Raw genomic sequence first — 15,204 nt, 5'->3', positions numbered from 1 at the left:
AGGAGCATGAAATGGCTAAACAGCATGGACCCTAATCTCTAGTGTGCAGGTGCAGTAGTGGGGCTGGGGCATTTCATGATGCTTCCAGGGAGAACCCTGCTACCACTGGAGATCCCACAGTGCCTGGTCTTGGTCCTGCAGGAAGTCTATAAGTTTCAAGTGAAACCTTGATCAGAAAATCTTTCTGCCCAAGAGAGCACAGTGTGCCCTCCTGTGGCCACAGATGTGACAGTGCAGTACCAGTCCAGGAGCAGGCAGGAGGGGGAAGCTGCACCCCTGAGCCACGGACAGCCGCCCCAGGACACCAGGTGAAGCCAGCAACCTGGATCTTGCCAGGCATTGAACAAATGGTGAACAATCATATTTTGCAGAAGCTAAAGTTAATAAGAGCTGTGTCTGTCTACTCTATGGAAGGCACTGTAAAAAGGGTCTGACATCCACAATCTCTGACCTCCCAGATGGGAAAATGAAGCCTCACGTTGAAGGTCAATCAAGCCAGATCCACGATGGCCGCCCCGGGCTTCAATCAGCTCTCCAAAGAGACGGTACCAAAGAGCGCATTTTCAGTCTGTACTCAATCCAAGCGCTCAAAGCGCTGTCCCGCTGGGAGAGGGGCCAGCCTGAGTGCTGGGGTCCTGGAGGCAGCAGCAGTGACTGTGCCCAACCAAGACCAAGGGCCATCCTGACTCAAGACCGGGCAGAGAAGGAGGGGAGATGTTTCTGTCCCCAGGATTGTCTGAAATAAACAGCTGACAAAACGGAGGTGCGGGTGGGTGGGCCAGCCATGTGGGAATTCTGTGCCTCCACTCTATAGCTAAGAGTGTTTGGGAGGAGGGAAAAAAAAGATAAAACAGCCTAAACTGCGCTGATCCCACCAAGGAACATAAAATGAAGAACCGTAGACCCAGGCACGCTTTGCTTTCATAGCTAAACGTGAGCTCAGAGCATCCTCCTGCTGAACCTCCACGCCAGTGCAGGAGCCTCACGCCTCCGTCAGTACCCACCTCTCTCTGGGCTACGCCAGAGGGGACGCTAATCGCTCCCATTGAGGGGCACACAGACATCCAACCTTCACCTCCCAGACACCAGGTGTTTCCCCGGTTCAGGCAATCTTTGAGCCTCCACGTTATGAACTCTGAACTATGCCTCCTTGGTGTCTGTTTAATCCCATTTCCTGCTGGATGAGCAGGGGCTCCTCGTCCCAGCACAAAGCTGTTCGTCATGCCCTGCAGAAGGATTCGGTGTGGCCTGAACTGGGTTGGCTGGGATGTCAAATGTGGTCGGTCAGGCAAGGATCCCAACACAGGAAGCCCTCTGAAGGCGGGCAGGGCTGAGGAAGGTGTGCGATCTGGTCCTGCCAGCATCCTTCCCGGCCTGCTTCCCGGAGCCGTCTCCCAGGCCCTTCTTGCTCCACGTCGTCTTTGAAGGTCATTGCTTCTGCTGATGCACTTTATCTTCAGAACCGTCCATGTGCTTCCTTTCCCGCTGCCTACATACCTCAGTTCTGAGCAGGTGCCCCCTACCAACAGGAAGTCAGCTGCCACTGATAAATGCCAAGGACTTGTGCAAACTGGGCGAATTTCCCGACATCTCGCTCTGGGCTTTTGAAAGTGCTCCATGGGCTTCCCTTGCCACTGGAACACACAAAGTCAATCAACAGCACACGCCAGGGGCTGCAGAAAAGCTGCAGAACTTCGCTTTCCAGGTGGACTCCCTTGAAATGACTCTTTTTCATAAATGAGTGATACATGTCAAGCACATAGAACAGTGTCTAGTATGGAGCGAGCCCTCAACGGGCGTGAGCTATTATGATCTGACCAGCATTATTATCATCACTATTGTGGAATCAGCTCTTGGAGTCCTTGAATAGGGAGCGGACATGGCAGAGTCCTGGGGAAACTGTACCAGAGCTGGTGCAGCCAGAAGGAATCCGCAGACCCTTAGGGGGTCTTAATGCATTATTTCCCGCTGCTTCCATCCTGCGTATGATCCTTCTGCACACAATGATGCTGTGAACAGCATCAGAATAAAAGCTGCTCCTTCGTGAAGGAGTTGCCATGGCATCTCCCTGTCCACAGCCCCACCATGGCCTTTAATTGTAACAGTTCACATCCCCCCGAGAGGTTCTGCTGGGACTCACTGGGAGAGCGCTTCCTTTGCAGTCCCTGCCAGCTTCACAAAGTCTGCACGGAGGTCTGGCCAGGCTCGTGGTTTTGCTGGTAAGTTTAACATCTGATTGCCAGCTGGGAAGATCGGGAGGCACTTCATTAATATTTAGTGGTTCCATGTGTGTTGGTCTTGGGTCGTAAGAATAATGGTAAGGAGAGGTCACTGGGGTGACTTGCCCAGCACCCCCTCCCACCTCCAACCCCTTGCCCACTCAGGGTTGAAGGCACATGTTTGGGTAGGATTGACCCTAACCCCTGCTCAGCACAATCTTTTCCTCTGGCCACAGTGCTTGGTTCAGGCTGGTCCCGTAACAGCGAGGTGCACCTGTGTTTGGCGGTTAGGAAGCAAGATGACTCCTTCACGAGCCCAGGGTGAAGGCATGTGCTGCCTGCACGTCGTCAGCTCCAGGAGAAGAGCCGGGAACAGAAGCCACCACCCCAACCACCCCATGTCCCCTGGATCGAGCCGCCCTGAGGCCCACCCACGGCAGCATCCCCAGTCAGGTGAGCCAGCCAAGCCCCCGGCCAGGTAAGACTACCTGAGCTGGCTTTTCTGTCACCTGCAATTAAAAGGTTCGTAAATAGTACAGACGGCTGGTCACCCATCTAACCATTGGCAGTTTTATTCACGTTCTTAGTCTGGGGAGATTAATTTGTGCCTTGCAGGGTTTTTATGAGGATTAGAAATAACTCGCATTAAGCCTTCCACCGCAGAGGTGCACGGGCAGCCCGTGAGCAGTCACGGGGACTCAGCCCACGGCCGCTCTCCTCTCACTGAATCCTCACGATGTCCCTGAGCCACAGGGACAAGGACGCGTTTGTGCCCATTTTGTGGAGGGTGAAACACTCCCGGAGAAGCTGAGTGATTGGTCCACCATCACCAAGATGCTGGGTGGCACGGCTCGAACTGACACTGAAACCAGGTGGAACGTTCTTCAGGAATAACAACCAGGCCCCAGTGCACAGGCCCTCCCTCCTCATGACTGTCTCCGTCCAGCGGGTTTTGGAAGAAGGAAGCTGAGCCTGAGCCCCGGGGGTGGGGTGAAGACCAGATGTCCCAGCAGCAGCGTCAGGGGTGGAGGAGGGAGGCCAAGGGACACACACCCGAGTCTGCCGTCCCTGCCCGGCCACCTTGCTTGCTCAGGTGAATGTAGACAGAGGGGACGACACCCACAAATCGATGCCTGTGACCAGAGCCCGCTGGACTTTTCAAAGCCGAGGGATGCAGGGCAGCGGCGGCCAGCCCCAGCATCCGTACCCTTCCCACCGCTCCTTCCATTGCCCTGACTTTTCCGCAGCGTCTACTCTGTGTTTATTTGTGTGAAAGCTCTCACAATCAGATCCAAGCTTCCAGGCACACCTGGGCTAGTGCATGAGCACTGGCACCCCTCGCTGTCCCTCCTGTCACACTGGCCAGGACACCGCACCATCATCCACTCTCCCTGTGCTGCCCTCTCCCATCCCTCTTCTCCTGGAGCGCTCGAACTCATCCTTCAAGACTTGGCCCAAATTTCACCCCCAGGAAGCCTTCCCTCCCACCGCTGCCCCCTGACACAGGGTTACGGGCGCCCCCTGTGGGTGCCCGTGACAGCTCCGTGGGCGTCCCATGATGCTGCCACGCTTTTGTTTCTCTGGGTCTCCTGCTAGATGCAGACCTCAACGGCCTGGGCTGTGTGTTATTCCATCCTTGTTCTGTGGGCCTTACAAGCTGTCCTATGTAGAAAAATCACACAGAAATACTGACTGAATAAGAAGAGAACCACTTACACAGGGCTCACCATTACCTGTTGGAATCACTTTACACACTAACTCAGGAAATCCTCCCAGCAACGCTACATGCTGGGCTATTAGTGCCCCAATTTTATCAGAGAGGTTGAAAAATTAGCTACAGGCACACAGCAATCAGAGCCTGGATATGAACCAAGGCAGCACGGCCGCAGAACCTTTCACCATCACAGGGGCTTGCCTTTTACAGACGGAATAAACGTTCTGTAACGTTACTACTGCTATTCGAAATTATACAAATGAAGCAAGTAGTGATACACCTAAGCTCTGAGCACATATCTTCAGCTTCTCTTTGAAATCAAATCTCTGTCTTCCAAGATCCTGAACAATACAACTATTAATTAAATCCCGTACTTCGATTGTGGGGGTATGTTTAAAAATCCCTGATGGTTCAGAAAAGACTGAAAAATGCTGTAAACTAAGCTCACAAACCACAGAAAAGCTGTGCCTGTAATTTATCCAACATATAAATAGTCCGGGCACCTGACTCTTTATACCTGAGGAGGCGGATGCACCAGAAAACTTGGAAAATTTCAGCTGTAACTGCTATCTGTACAGGTAATCCAATGTCCACTTTAATTTCACCCATTTGCAAATATTTCATTATCTCCAACCCGGAAGAAGAGGTCAAGCAAGTCTACAAACGATAAACGCTGGAGATGGTGTGGAGAAAAGGGAACCCTCCTACACTGTCGGTGCAAATGTAGTTTGGTGCAGCCACTGTGGAGGACAGTACGGAGATTCCTTAAAAAAACTAAAAATAGAGTTACCACATGATCCAGCAATCCCACTCCTGGGCATATATCCAGGGGGGACTCTAACTCGAAAAGATGCATGCACCCCAATGTTCATAGCAGCACTATTTACAATAGCTGAAGATTGTCATGCTAAGTGAAGTAAGCCAGAAAGAGAAAGAAAAATATCCTATGGTAGCACTTATATGTAGAATCTAAAAAAATATGAGACAAATGAACTTATTTACAGAACAGAGACAGACTCACAGACAGAAAACAAGCTTATGGTTACCAGGGGGAAAGGGGGGGTTGGAGGGATAAATTGGGAGTCTGGGATTTGCAGACACTACTATATATAAAATAGATAAACAACAAGGTCCTACTGTGTAGCACGGGGAACTATATTCAATACCTTGTAATGGCCTATAATGAAAAAGAATATGAAAAGGAACATACATATATATGTATAACTGAATCACTATGCTGTATACCAGAAATTAACACATTGTAAACCGATTACACTTAAATTTTTTTTAATTTAACATTTTTAAAAAATTTTAAAAAGAAGAGGTCAAGCAAAAGGGCAGGAAACGTACTGGCAGGAATTGCCTGTTTGGTGCCCCCATCCATCCCTTCGACAACCTTCCTGAACTTGACCTACAGGAAGGAAGGCATCGGAGTGCACTGAAGATGTGTCGTAGTGTGGAAACACATGATAACTCTATGTAATTGGTGGCATTTCATTTCAAATCTGATTTTCCAGGACTTTGGGGTACAGTTTCGTACTGCTCTCAGGGCTGTTTGCCCCAGTTAGGGCATGTTTAAAATCTTGCAGAATCCCAAGATGCTCACTAAGGCCCAGCTCTCTGCTCCAGGAGCGAGCACTTTGCCGTGGGAAAGGAACGGCCCCCTAGGCCCAAAGGTCAGGGCCACTCCTCCCCGGAGATGGCAACTTCTGTTCAGGGCTGACACACATTCAAGATGAGACTTGTTTTCCTTCAGTTTGAACTTCTCTCAGTAAGTCATAGAATTCCCTAGAGTCCCCAGGTTCTGTCTCTTGGCAAGGCCCCTCTCTCAGTGACCGCAGCCTCAGCGCCAATGTGCGGCCTCTGCCTGAGGGTCCCTCCCCGTTCCTGGCATCTTGCCCTGGTCCTCTGCTCTCTGCCCAGGCTCCCTTAGGAGGAAGTGGTCAGAGGACAGAGAAGGACACTGGTCCCCATCATGGTTTGGGACTCCAGGGTCCCAGCCATAGCTCAGATGATAGACGGGGTGTCTGGGAGCAGAGATGGGAGCAGGGATGGGAAAAAAAATGCCTGGGCTGCAGAGACAGAGCCAGTTAACAGGGCAAGGATGGGCCAGTTCACAGGGTATGGGCTGCACTAAGTTAAATCAGCATGAGGTTCTAATCAGAGGGATGAATGCAAGATGGGAGGGTGCCCACTACCAGGTCTGAGGGGGCGGGCCTGGCCCCTGCAGGGTCTGGGGTGCAGTGGAGCAGAGCCAGGCTTTCCAGAGGCAGGTCTGTGGGCTGGCGGCACATCCTCACTGAGGTTCCAGCCTCGGCACCAACTCAGAATACGCGCAACTGAGGGGGAAGTCCAGGGCATGGAAGGAAGCGGGGTCCAAACTCCCAGCGCTGCAGGCTAACAGAAGGCCAGACACGAACTCAATCACAGCACACCTCTGACCACCCCAGTCATAATCTCCCTCCACATCTGAAATGCCAGTCCTCAGAGACTTTTGGGTGGGGCATAAGCTTTAAAAAAGAAACAAATAGCTTAACTGAGGTATAGTTTACTCCCCCATAAAATTCACAGATCATAAGTACACAATTCAATAATTTTTAGTAGATTTATAAAGTTGTCCAACCATCACAATACAGTTTCAGAACATTTCTATCACCCCAAAAAAGTTCCCTCTTGCCCATTTAAAGTCAATTCCTATCCCCTCTCTCACCCCTCAGCAACTAATAATCGACTTTCTGTCTCTATACATTTACCTTTTCTGGACATTTTAAATAAGCGGAATCCGACTTATGTATGTATGTAATTTTTCGCATCTGGTTACTTTGACTTAGCTTGATGTTTCTGCGGTTCATCAAAGTTGTAGCATAGATCAGCAGTGTGTTACTTTTTATGATCAAATTGTATTGTGTTGAATGAAGTAATACATGTTTATCCATTTACCAGTTGATGGATAGATTTAGATTGTTTCCAGCTTCTGGTGATTATGAATAAAGCAGCTGTGAACAACCACGTGCATGTCTTTGCGTGGACATATGTTTTCATCTCTTTTAGGATCGATTCCTATCACTCAAATTGCTGGGTCATATGGTAAGTCTATGTTTAGTGTTTTAAGAAGTCACCAAACTGTTTTTTTTCCAAAGTGGCCACACCATTTTACATTCCCACCAGCAGGGTACAGGGTTCCAGTTTCACCACAACCTGGCCAATGCCTGACATCGTCTTTTTTATTACAGCCATGGTACTGGGTGTTTAGTGGCATCACATTTTGGTTTTATTTGCACTTCTCTAATGACTAATGATGTTGAACATATTTGCATGAACTTGTTAGCCATTTATATATCACCTTTAGGGAAATACCTATTCAAATCTTTTTTGTCCATTTTTTTATTGAGGTATAGTTGATGTATAATATTATATAAGTTTTAGGTATACAGCATAGCGATTCACAATTTTTGAAGGATCTACTCCATTTATAGTTATTATAAAATATTGCCTATATTCCCTACTTTGTACAATATATCCCTGTAGCTTATTTATTTATTTTATACATAGCAGTTTGTAGGCTTTTAATCCCCTCCCCACTTTGTGTCCCTCCCCCTCCCTCTCCCCATTAATAACCACTAGTTTGTTCTCTTTATCTCTGACTCTGTTCTATTTTTGTTATATTTGCTAGTTTATTTTTTAGATTCCACATGTAAGTGATATCATACAGTATTTATCTTCCTCTGTCTGAGTTATCTCACTTAGCATAATACTCTCCAAGTCTATGCATGTTGCTGCAAATGGCAAAACTTCATTATTTTTTATGGCTGAGTAGTATTCCATTACATACATACACTGGGATCCATTTTATACACACACACACACACACACACACACACACACACACACACACACTATATCTTCCTTACCACTCATCTGTTGATGGACACTTAAGTTGCTTCCAAATCTTGGCAACTGTAAATAGTTCTGCTATGAACATAGGGGTGCATATATCTTTTCAAATTCTTATTTTCTTTTTCTTTTTTGATATATACCCAGGAGTGGAATTGCTGGGCTATATGATAGTTTATTTTTAGTTTTTGAGAGATCTCCATACTGTTTTCCACAGTAGCTGTACCAAATTACATTCCCATAGCAGTGTATGAGGGTTGCCTTTTCTCTACATCCTTGCCAACATTTGTTATTTGTGGTCTTTTTGATGATAGCCATTCTGACAGGTGTGAGGTGCTATCTCACTGTAGTTTAATTTGCATTTCTCTGATAATTAAAGATGTTGAGCATCTTTTCATGTGCCTGTTGGCCATCTCTATTTTTTCTCTATCCATTTTTAACTGTGTCATTTGTCACGTTATTATTGAGTTATAAGTGTTCTTTATATATTTTGTCCCAGCAGCATTTGTTGAAAGGCTATGCTTTCTCAGTTTTGGGGAAAGACTTTGTGAAGGATTGGTATTCTTTTTTTTTTTTTTTTACATTTTTTATTGATTCATAATCATTTTACAGTGTTGTGTCAAATTCCAGTGTTCAGCACAATTTTTCAGTCATTCATGGACATATACACACTCATTGTCACATTTTTTTCTCTGTGATTTATCATAACATTTTGTGTGTATTTCCCTGTGCTATACAGTGTAATCTTGTTTATCTATTCTACAATTTTGAAGTCCCAGTCTATCCCTTCCCACCCTCTACCCCCCCCCACCCGGTAACCACAAGTCTGTATTCTCTGTCCATGAGTCTATTTCTGTCCTGTATTTATGCTTTGTTTTTGTTTGTTTGTTTGTTTTTGTTTTTTAGATTCCACATATGAGCGATCTCATATGGTATTTTTCTTTCTCTTTCTGGCTTACTTCACTTAGAATGACATTCTCCAGGAGCATCCATGTTGCTGCAAATGGTATTCTTATTTTCCTTGAATACTTGATATGCCCACCAGTAAAGCAATGTGGACCTGGGATTTTCATGGCTGGAAAGTTTCTCGCTAACAATTCAATTTCTTGACTTATTACAGATTTATTCAGAATCAGCTTTTGAAATTAGTGTTTTCTAGGAAATTTTCCATTTCATCTATGTTGTCTAATTTATTAGAATAAACTTAGATTACAAGGATTATAGCCTTTTACTTTTTGTAGGGTCTGTAGTCATTCCTTTTTCCCTCCCTAGTGTTGGTAATTGGCTTTTTTCTCTCTTTTTCATTTTCATGGAGAGTCTAACTTAAGATCTATCAGATTCATTGATCATTTCAAAGAACCAACTTTTGGTTTCAGTGATATTTCTCTTTGTGTGTGTGTACACGGGAGGGTGGGTGAGGATGGGTGCATGTGTTTCCCATGTCACTGATTTCTGTTTTAATCTTTATTATATCTGCTGACTTTGGATTTCATTTACACTTCTTCTAGCTTCTTATGATGAAAGCTTAAGTTATTGGTTTTAGACCTTTCTTCTTAAGTCTGATCCAGCCCTTAGAGCCATAAATTTTTCTCTACATACAACTTTAGCTGCCTCTTATAAGTTTTGGTATGCTGTGTCTTCATTTTTATTTAATCCAAAATACATTCTAATTTCTCTTTTGATTTCTTCTTTGACTTACTTTGACTTTAAAATAAGTGTGCTGTTTGAAATTTCAAAACATTTAGGAAAGTCCCAGATTTCTTTCTGTCACTAATTTTTACTTAGTTCTGTTGTGGTCAGAGAGGAGACTTCACACGATTTCCTGCACACATAAAATACTTAAGTTTAAAAAGATTTGTCTTATGACCTAGCATATGCTCTATCCTGGAGTATGTTCCAAGTACACTTGAAAAGAATATATTATGTAGCCATTGGGCAAAGTTTTCTTACTTTTCAGGAAAAACTGCTTCATCTTCTGTGACCTGGTTGATTTTCTGTATAGTCATTCTATCAATTATTGAGAGTGGAGCATTGAAATGTCCAGGTATTATTCTAGAATCATCTATTTCATCTTTCAATTTCCTGTTTTTGCTTCATTTCTGTTGAGGCTCTGTTATTAGGTCCATATAATGTGTTATATCATCCTGAAGTGTTGATCTTTCATAATGATAAAATTCCCTTCTTTGTCTCTAGTAAGATTTCTGATCTTAAATAGCATCTTATCTGATATTAACTTAGCTACCGCTTCTCTTATTGTCACTATTTGCATAGCTTACATGGTGTAGCTTTTTTCTATTCTTTAGGGTTCTCCATTCACCTCTGCATATGCATGGTGTCTCAGCCAGAAATACGCTTGCTCCAAATGTGACCCAAACCTCAGACTAGTAGAGCCATTGGACTTCCCTGCTCAGTGGCTCTAAGACTGCTATTTCCACTGACAATGCTGCTGAACGTGGGCACTGCACACCGCTCCAAGTCAAGTGAGCCACCTTCCACCACAAGAGAGAAGCTGGTCACCCTCACGGCACTCCCTGCCCAGAAGGAAACTCCTCATCAGCCAAGCTGGGAGAAGAGCGTATCAGAGCAGCCCAAAACTCCACAGAGTACCACTCTTCTTATCAGCAGTTTTTAAAGCATAAAAGCTTCTCAGGTTAATATATGCCTTTGGTCTTTCCAGAGTGCTAAAATGGTTATTTTTGTCCATTTTGTTCAGATTTACAGTTGATTTTGGGGGAGAGGACTTGCAGATCCCCTCACTCAGCCATACTCAGACATCTTTCCTGGGCACATACACGTTTGTACTCACTGCCTGCTAAGGTCCACGAAGGCCAGGATTTCTGTCTCCTTACTTCACTGCTGTTTCCCAAGCTCTTAGAACAGCACCTGGTCGACAGTATGCTTTCAATAAAATAAATTTGCATTCTCGTATCAGTAACAGGGTTTCTTTCTAAGGATCCCAATCTCAGCAGCAGGAACACAAAGCAGTCATGAATAAGGACTGTTGGGACTGTAAACAGGATCCCCCAGAGGTACCCAAATACATTTTTAATGGAAACTTTTATGAGGCAATTGTAGATTCACATACAGTCATAAGAAATAAAGCAGAGAGATTGTGTGTACCCTTTGCCCATTTTTTTCCCCAATGGTTTCTTAAGAGACAGATTTTTGTTTCATTGATTTTCTCTTCTGTTCTTTGCTGTTTTCAATTTCCTCAGTTTCTGCTTTGATCTTTACTATCTCCTTGCTTCTGTTTGCTTTTTTTTTTTTTTGCTCTTTTCCTGATTTCATGAGTTAAGACTTTAGAATGTTGATCTGAGGACTTCCCTCATTTCTAATGTAAGCATTTAATACTATAAATTTCCCTGTTAGCACAGCTTTAGCTGCATCCCACATATTTTGCTATATTTATTTCTCATTTTTGGTCAATCCTATGTATTTTTTATTCTTTTATTTCTTTCAGTATTTGAAAAATGTGTCACTTCTTTCTGCCCTCCATGGATTCAGATGAAAAATGCACTATAATTCAAATTTGTGTTTCTCCGTAGGTAACACATTGTTTCTCTCTGGTTGGTTTTAAGACTTTTTTTCTTTGTCTTTGGATTTCATAATCTTCTTGCCACTTTTCAGAGTCCTTCTTTGTTTGTCTCTTATGTTATTTCCAGGATTCACAGTTATGTTTATTAGCAGAGAAGAGCAAGGAGAAACTGATCTAATCCATCCTGTCTGGACCAGAAGTCTCACATTTTTAAATACTATGAGTTTGCAATATCTACTCTAACTATTGTTACCTGTGAGGTGGGTCCTACCAGCTAAAAGGCTAGAATCTTAGCACATTTGTCACCAATGTTCACATTCTACAGTGGGGCATAGGACAAGCAGACATGGGAAGGAGATCATGAGTGTTTTGTGTCCAGAAGGCATCAAAGTGGTTTTGTCCACCTGCCCATCCCTTCCTAAATAGGGGAGCCATCCTCAAGGAGCAGGTGCCAAGCCTCCTCCAGCAGGCATGTTGGGCCAGCACGAGCCACATGCTACCTGGCCCCTCTGGGGGTGACACCCAGAGCGTGGAATCTGGCCACATGCAAGTGCACGCAGAACACACATCTTTAGGCCAATGTGTGAACCAATATGCAGACCTTAAGGTAAAGAGATGAATGTAAACCAATTTCTTGGTAATATCATAAGAAAGCAAGATAGCACAGAGTTTTCCCTGAAAAGAAAAAAATGAAGAAAACATTCCTACCTGTTCTGAGGGCATTTCACCAAATAATGTCTCACTGTGAAAGGAAAAAGAAAGAAAGATGGTAAATAAAAGCTGCTTTAGACACATATGCTCCAGCAATTACCAGGAAACGTAGACGCCCACATGGTACCCGGATGCTGGCACAACCCACCTCTCAGGGCTTTCATGCGTCTCTCTGGATGAGGAAGCAGAGCCACAGCAAGGACACCGCAGTGACTTGATACTGTCCCCAACCTGGACCAAGCCAGGCAAGAAGCCATGCACCCCAGACTTCCTGATTACACAGCCAAAAAAACGTTCAGTTTTTCACCAAGCCAGGTTGAGTTGGGTTCTAACCTTTAGGGTCTTGACGTAATAGAGTCACTCAACTTCTGAGCTCTGCCTTCGTCATGAGAAAGCCCTCCTGGGGCAACCTGTCTCCACTTAGACCCTCCGCCCTGTAAAATGGGTTTTTGTTCTCTAATCACTGCTGTTTCAGGAGTAAGAGGAGCCCTTGGAAAAATAGTTTTTTTTTTGCAATGACATCCTCCACAGTTGATCTCCTTGAGAAAAACCAGATTCTAGCTTCAAAGGGGAAATAAGAATATCTAGGAAGTTATCCTAACAAATGTCCAGTCTAAGCTCAGAAGTAAAGCTGAAACAGCCACTGGGCCCTGGAGCTGTGTAGTAATGTGTCACATCGATGGCCCCATGGAATCACACATCACCCTTGTGTGACTCCCTCCCACACGGACTCTGAGCTCGGCCACATGATGTGCTTTGGCCAGTGAGACATTAGCCAGTGGGTCACAAGCCGAAGCATAAAAGGCCTTATGCACAGAGGTTTGTGCTCTCTCTCTCTCTCTCATTGCAGGGAACTCTTCTGCTACCACGTGGAGAAGCTTGAGACCACACGGAACGGACACAAGTCATCCCAGCGGAGGCCCCAAAGCAGCCAGGCCCCCCGCTGATCCACCAGCAGGCTGCAGCTGCCTGCATGGTCTGGCTGAGGCCAGATGACCTGCTCGGCTCGGCTGAGCCCCGCCCAACTCGATGACCTGCAGAAGTGTGAGCAAATGCAACAGCTGTTGTTTTAAGCTTCTGCACTTGGAGTATGCTGCGATGCAGGTGACAATGCAGGCACCAGACCGGGATGACACTCTCAGCTTTCAAGGGGGCTTTCAAGGGGGTTTATCTGGTCCAATTCATTATTAGTAGCTGAACTCTTTCTGCATTCCATTTACTGAGTACCTCCCATGTGCTGGAGAATTTATAGATGCGACAATAATAAAACCACAGTTACATTTATTGAACACATCATATGTTCCTGGCCCTATTCTACGCTTATTATGTAGATCACTGGTCTTTAGTCTGGGTTTGCCTACCTCTGGGCACTCTTAGGAAGAACAGTTCAAAGGACATCAGTTTCTGTATCCTCACCTCCCGCGGTATTCTTTCATACAAATTCATTCCCCTGGAGCACACCTGCGGTCTGGCTGTATCCGTCTCCCTCCATCCCCTGTCCTATCATCCGTTTCACTTCATAAAATCAAGGAGCACCTCTCATCCATCCTGATTTGTACCACCGAGACCTGTCCTGAGGGTTAAAACCACTGGGCACCAAACAAGAGATGATCTGAAATATTGGTGCCACTTCTGAGAAAGTGAATGACTAATGACTGGGCAACTAAACTTTTCACTGTGGGGAAGGATTTCCATATTCTGCTTTCAACAAGGATCGAATAATGACCTCATCCAGCTGTCAGCTGGTAGAGTATTAAAATCATTTTTGATGATAGACCATTGTGTAACTTTTGACATTTAATTCAGAAGCAGTTTAAAGTATTGAGCGGTATAAGAAAGCTTCATCCATTCCTGCCGCTTTTTATACGGAACAAGGTATTTCAGAGCTAGCATCTATTAAAAAAACAGGACTAGATATGATGCTGGATTCCACCACAAAGCAAATTCCTACAAGGGTATATGAAATAAAAATAAAAATCCATTTCAATAAAAATGTATCTCCAATAACATTTTACTTCTTATGATTATTAATTATTTAACTAAATTTATAATATATTTATGTAGTTTTGATTAAATTTATACTCATTTTCCAAATCTTACTAATTGTGCAATATTGATAACTTAATCCAGAAAAAAAAATTTAACACCTAGAGACTTGTGGAATAAGGAAGTTTTTTAAAATCTTACTTTAAAACTTTATACATGTTATTTTACAGAGTAATAGCATAGGGTGGTTAATAAACGGCTTTCAAAACAAAAATTGTGTTAAAGTAGAATAAAATTTTGTAGGGGAAGTAGACTGGGGATGAAAACTCAAGGAGAAAAAGGGACAACATAAAATTTCTAACAGCTAAAGCCTGTTCATAGAGCCTTTAAATCAACAGATGTTGTTACTAACTTCATGATATTCAGATGTAAAGGAGAGGTTCAACCATTTTACTTTTAGATATCAATATTTGTGATGCTCTGGAAATTATATCCTTTGCAATAGTTTACACTTATGATGAAAAAGTTTTGATATCAACAGAAAATGCTCAATGGTGCATTTTAGGGGCTCTGCAAGCAAAAATGTTCAAAGAGCACAACTTGGTAGTCTCCTTTAATCTTCACAATAACCTTGTCATCATATCTATTTTTACAGTGGACGACACTGAGGCCCAGAGAGGTTAACAACCTTGCTCAAGGTCACACAGCTCGGCTGAACTGTGCCTGCTCCAAAATATATATGCTGAAGCCCTAAAAGCCAGTACCTCAGAATACAACTGTGTTTGGAGACAGGGCCTTTAAAGGGGTGATTAAGTTAAAATGAGGTCATTCGGGTGGGACCCAGCACTGGGAAAAGCACCCCAAGAGCCCTGCAAGGTGAGAGGAACTCATGCCCATTTCACAGGGATGACACCCGCAGGCTCAGGATGTTTACTGGGGGCCTGAGAATACCTGCTTTTCAAGTAAAGGGCCTGAATCTGGGCCTGAGGTCCAGGGCTCTTTTTCCAAGGCTACTGGGGAGGCTTCCGAGCACCCACTCACGGACAGTGAGCCCACAGGAGCCACCGAGCCTTTCCAGGCACTCGGAGGACTGACCCTGCATCTCAGAAGAGTCTGGAGGGGGGTGCTCACGCTGGGGGTTGTCC

The 15,204-nt window shown here is 44.6% G+C and overlaps 1 protein-coding gene across 2 annotated transcripts in view; it reads right to left on the bottom strand.

Annotated features, from left to right (window-relative positions):
* Window positions 1–15,204, bottom strand: part of VSTM4 (V-set and transmembrane domain containing 4) — an 88,250-nt gene that overhangs the window by 36,208 nt on the left and 36,838 nt on the right. Inside the window, exons 5-6 of one of the 2 annotated variants that reach the window (XM_072971168.1) lie at window positions 12,071–12,104; window positions 5,204–6,443 (exon numbers count right to left, since the gene is read on the bottom strand). In XM_072971168.1, coding sequence (XP_072827269.1) covers window positions 6,230–6,443; window positions 12,071–12,104 — 248 coding nt within the window. In that variant the 3' untranslated portion in view covers window positions 5,204–6,229. Of the gene's footprint in view, window positions 1–5,203; window positions 6,444–12,070; window positions 12,105–15,204 lie in introns of those variants that run through there. The other variant, XM_072971166.1, reaches the window with a different exon arrangement.

The sequence above is a fragment of the Vicugna pacos genome, chromosome 11 (genome assembly GCF_048564905.1).
Source record: "Vicugna pacos chromosome 11, VicPac4, whole genome shotgun sequence".
NCBI lineage: Eukaryota > Metazoa > Chordata > Mammalia > Artiodactyla > Camelidae > Vicugna > Vicugna pacos.
This window is presented reverse-complemented; position numbering and strand designations above follow the sequence as displayed.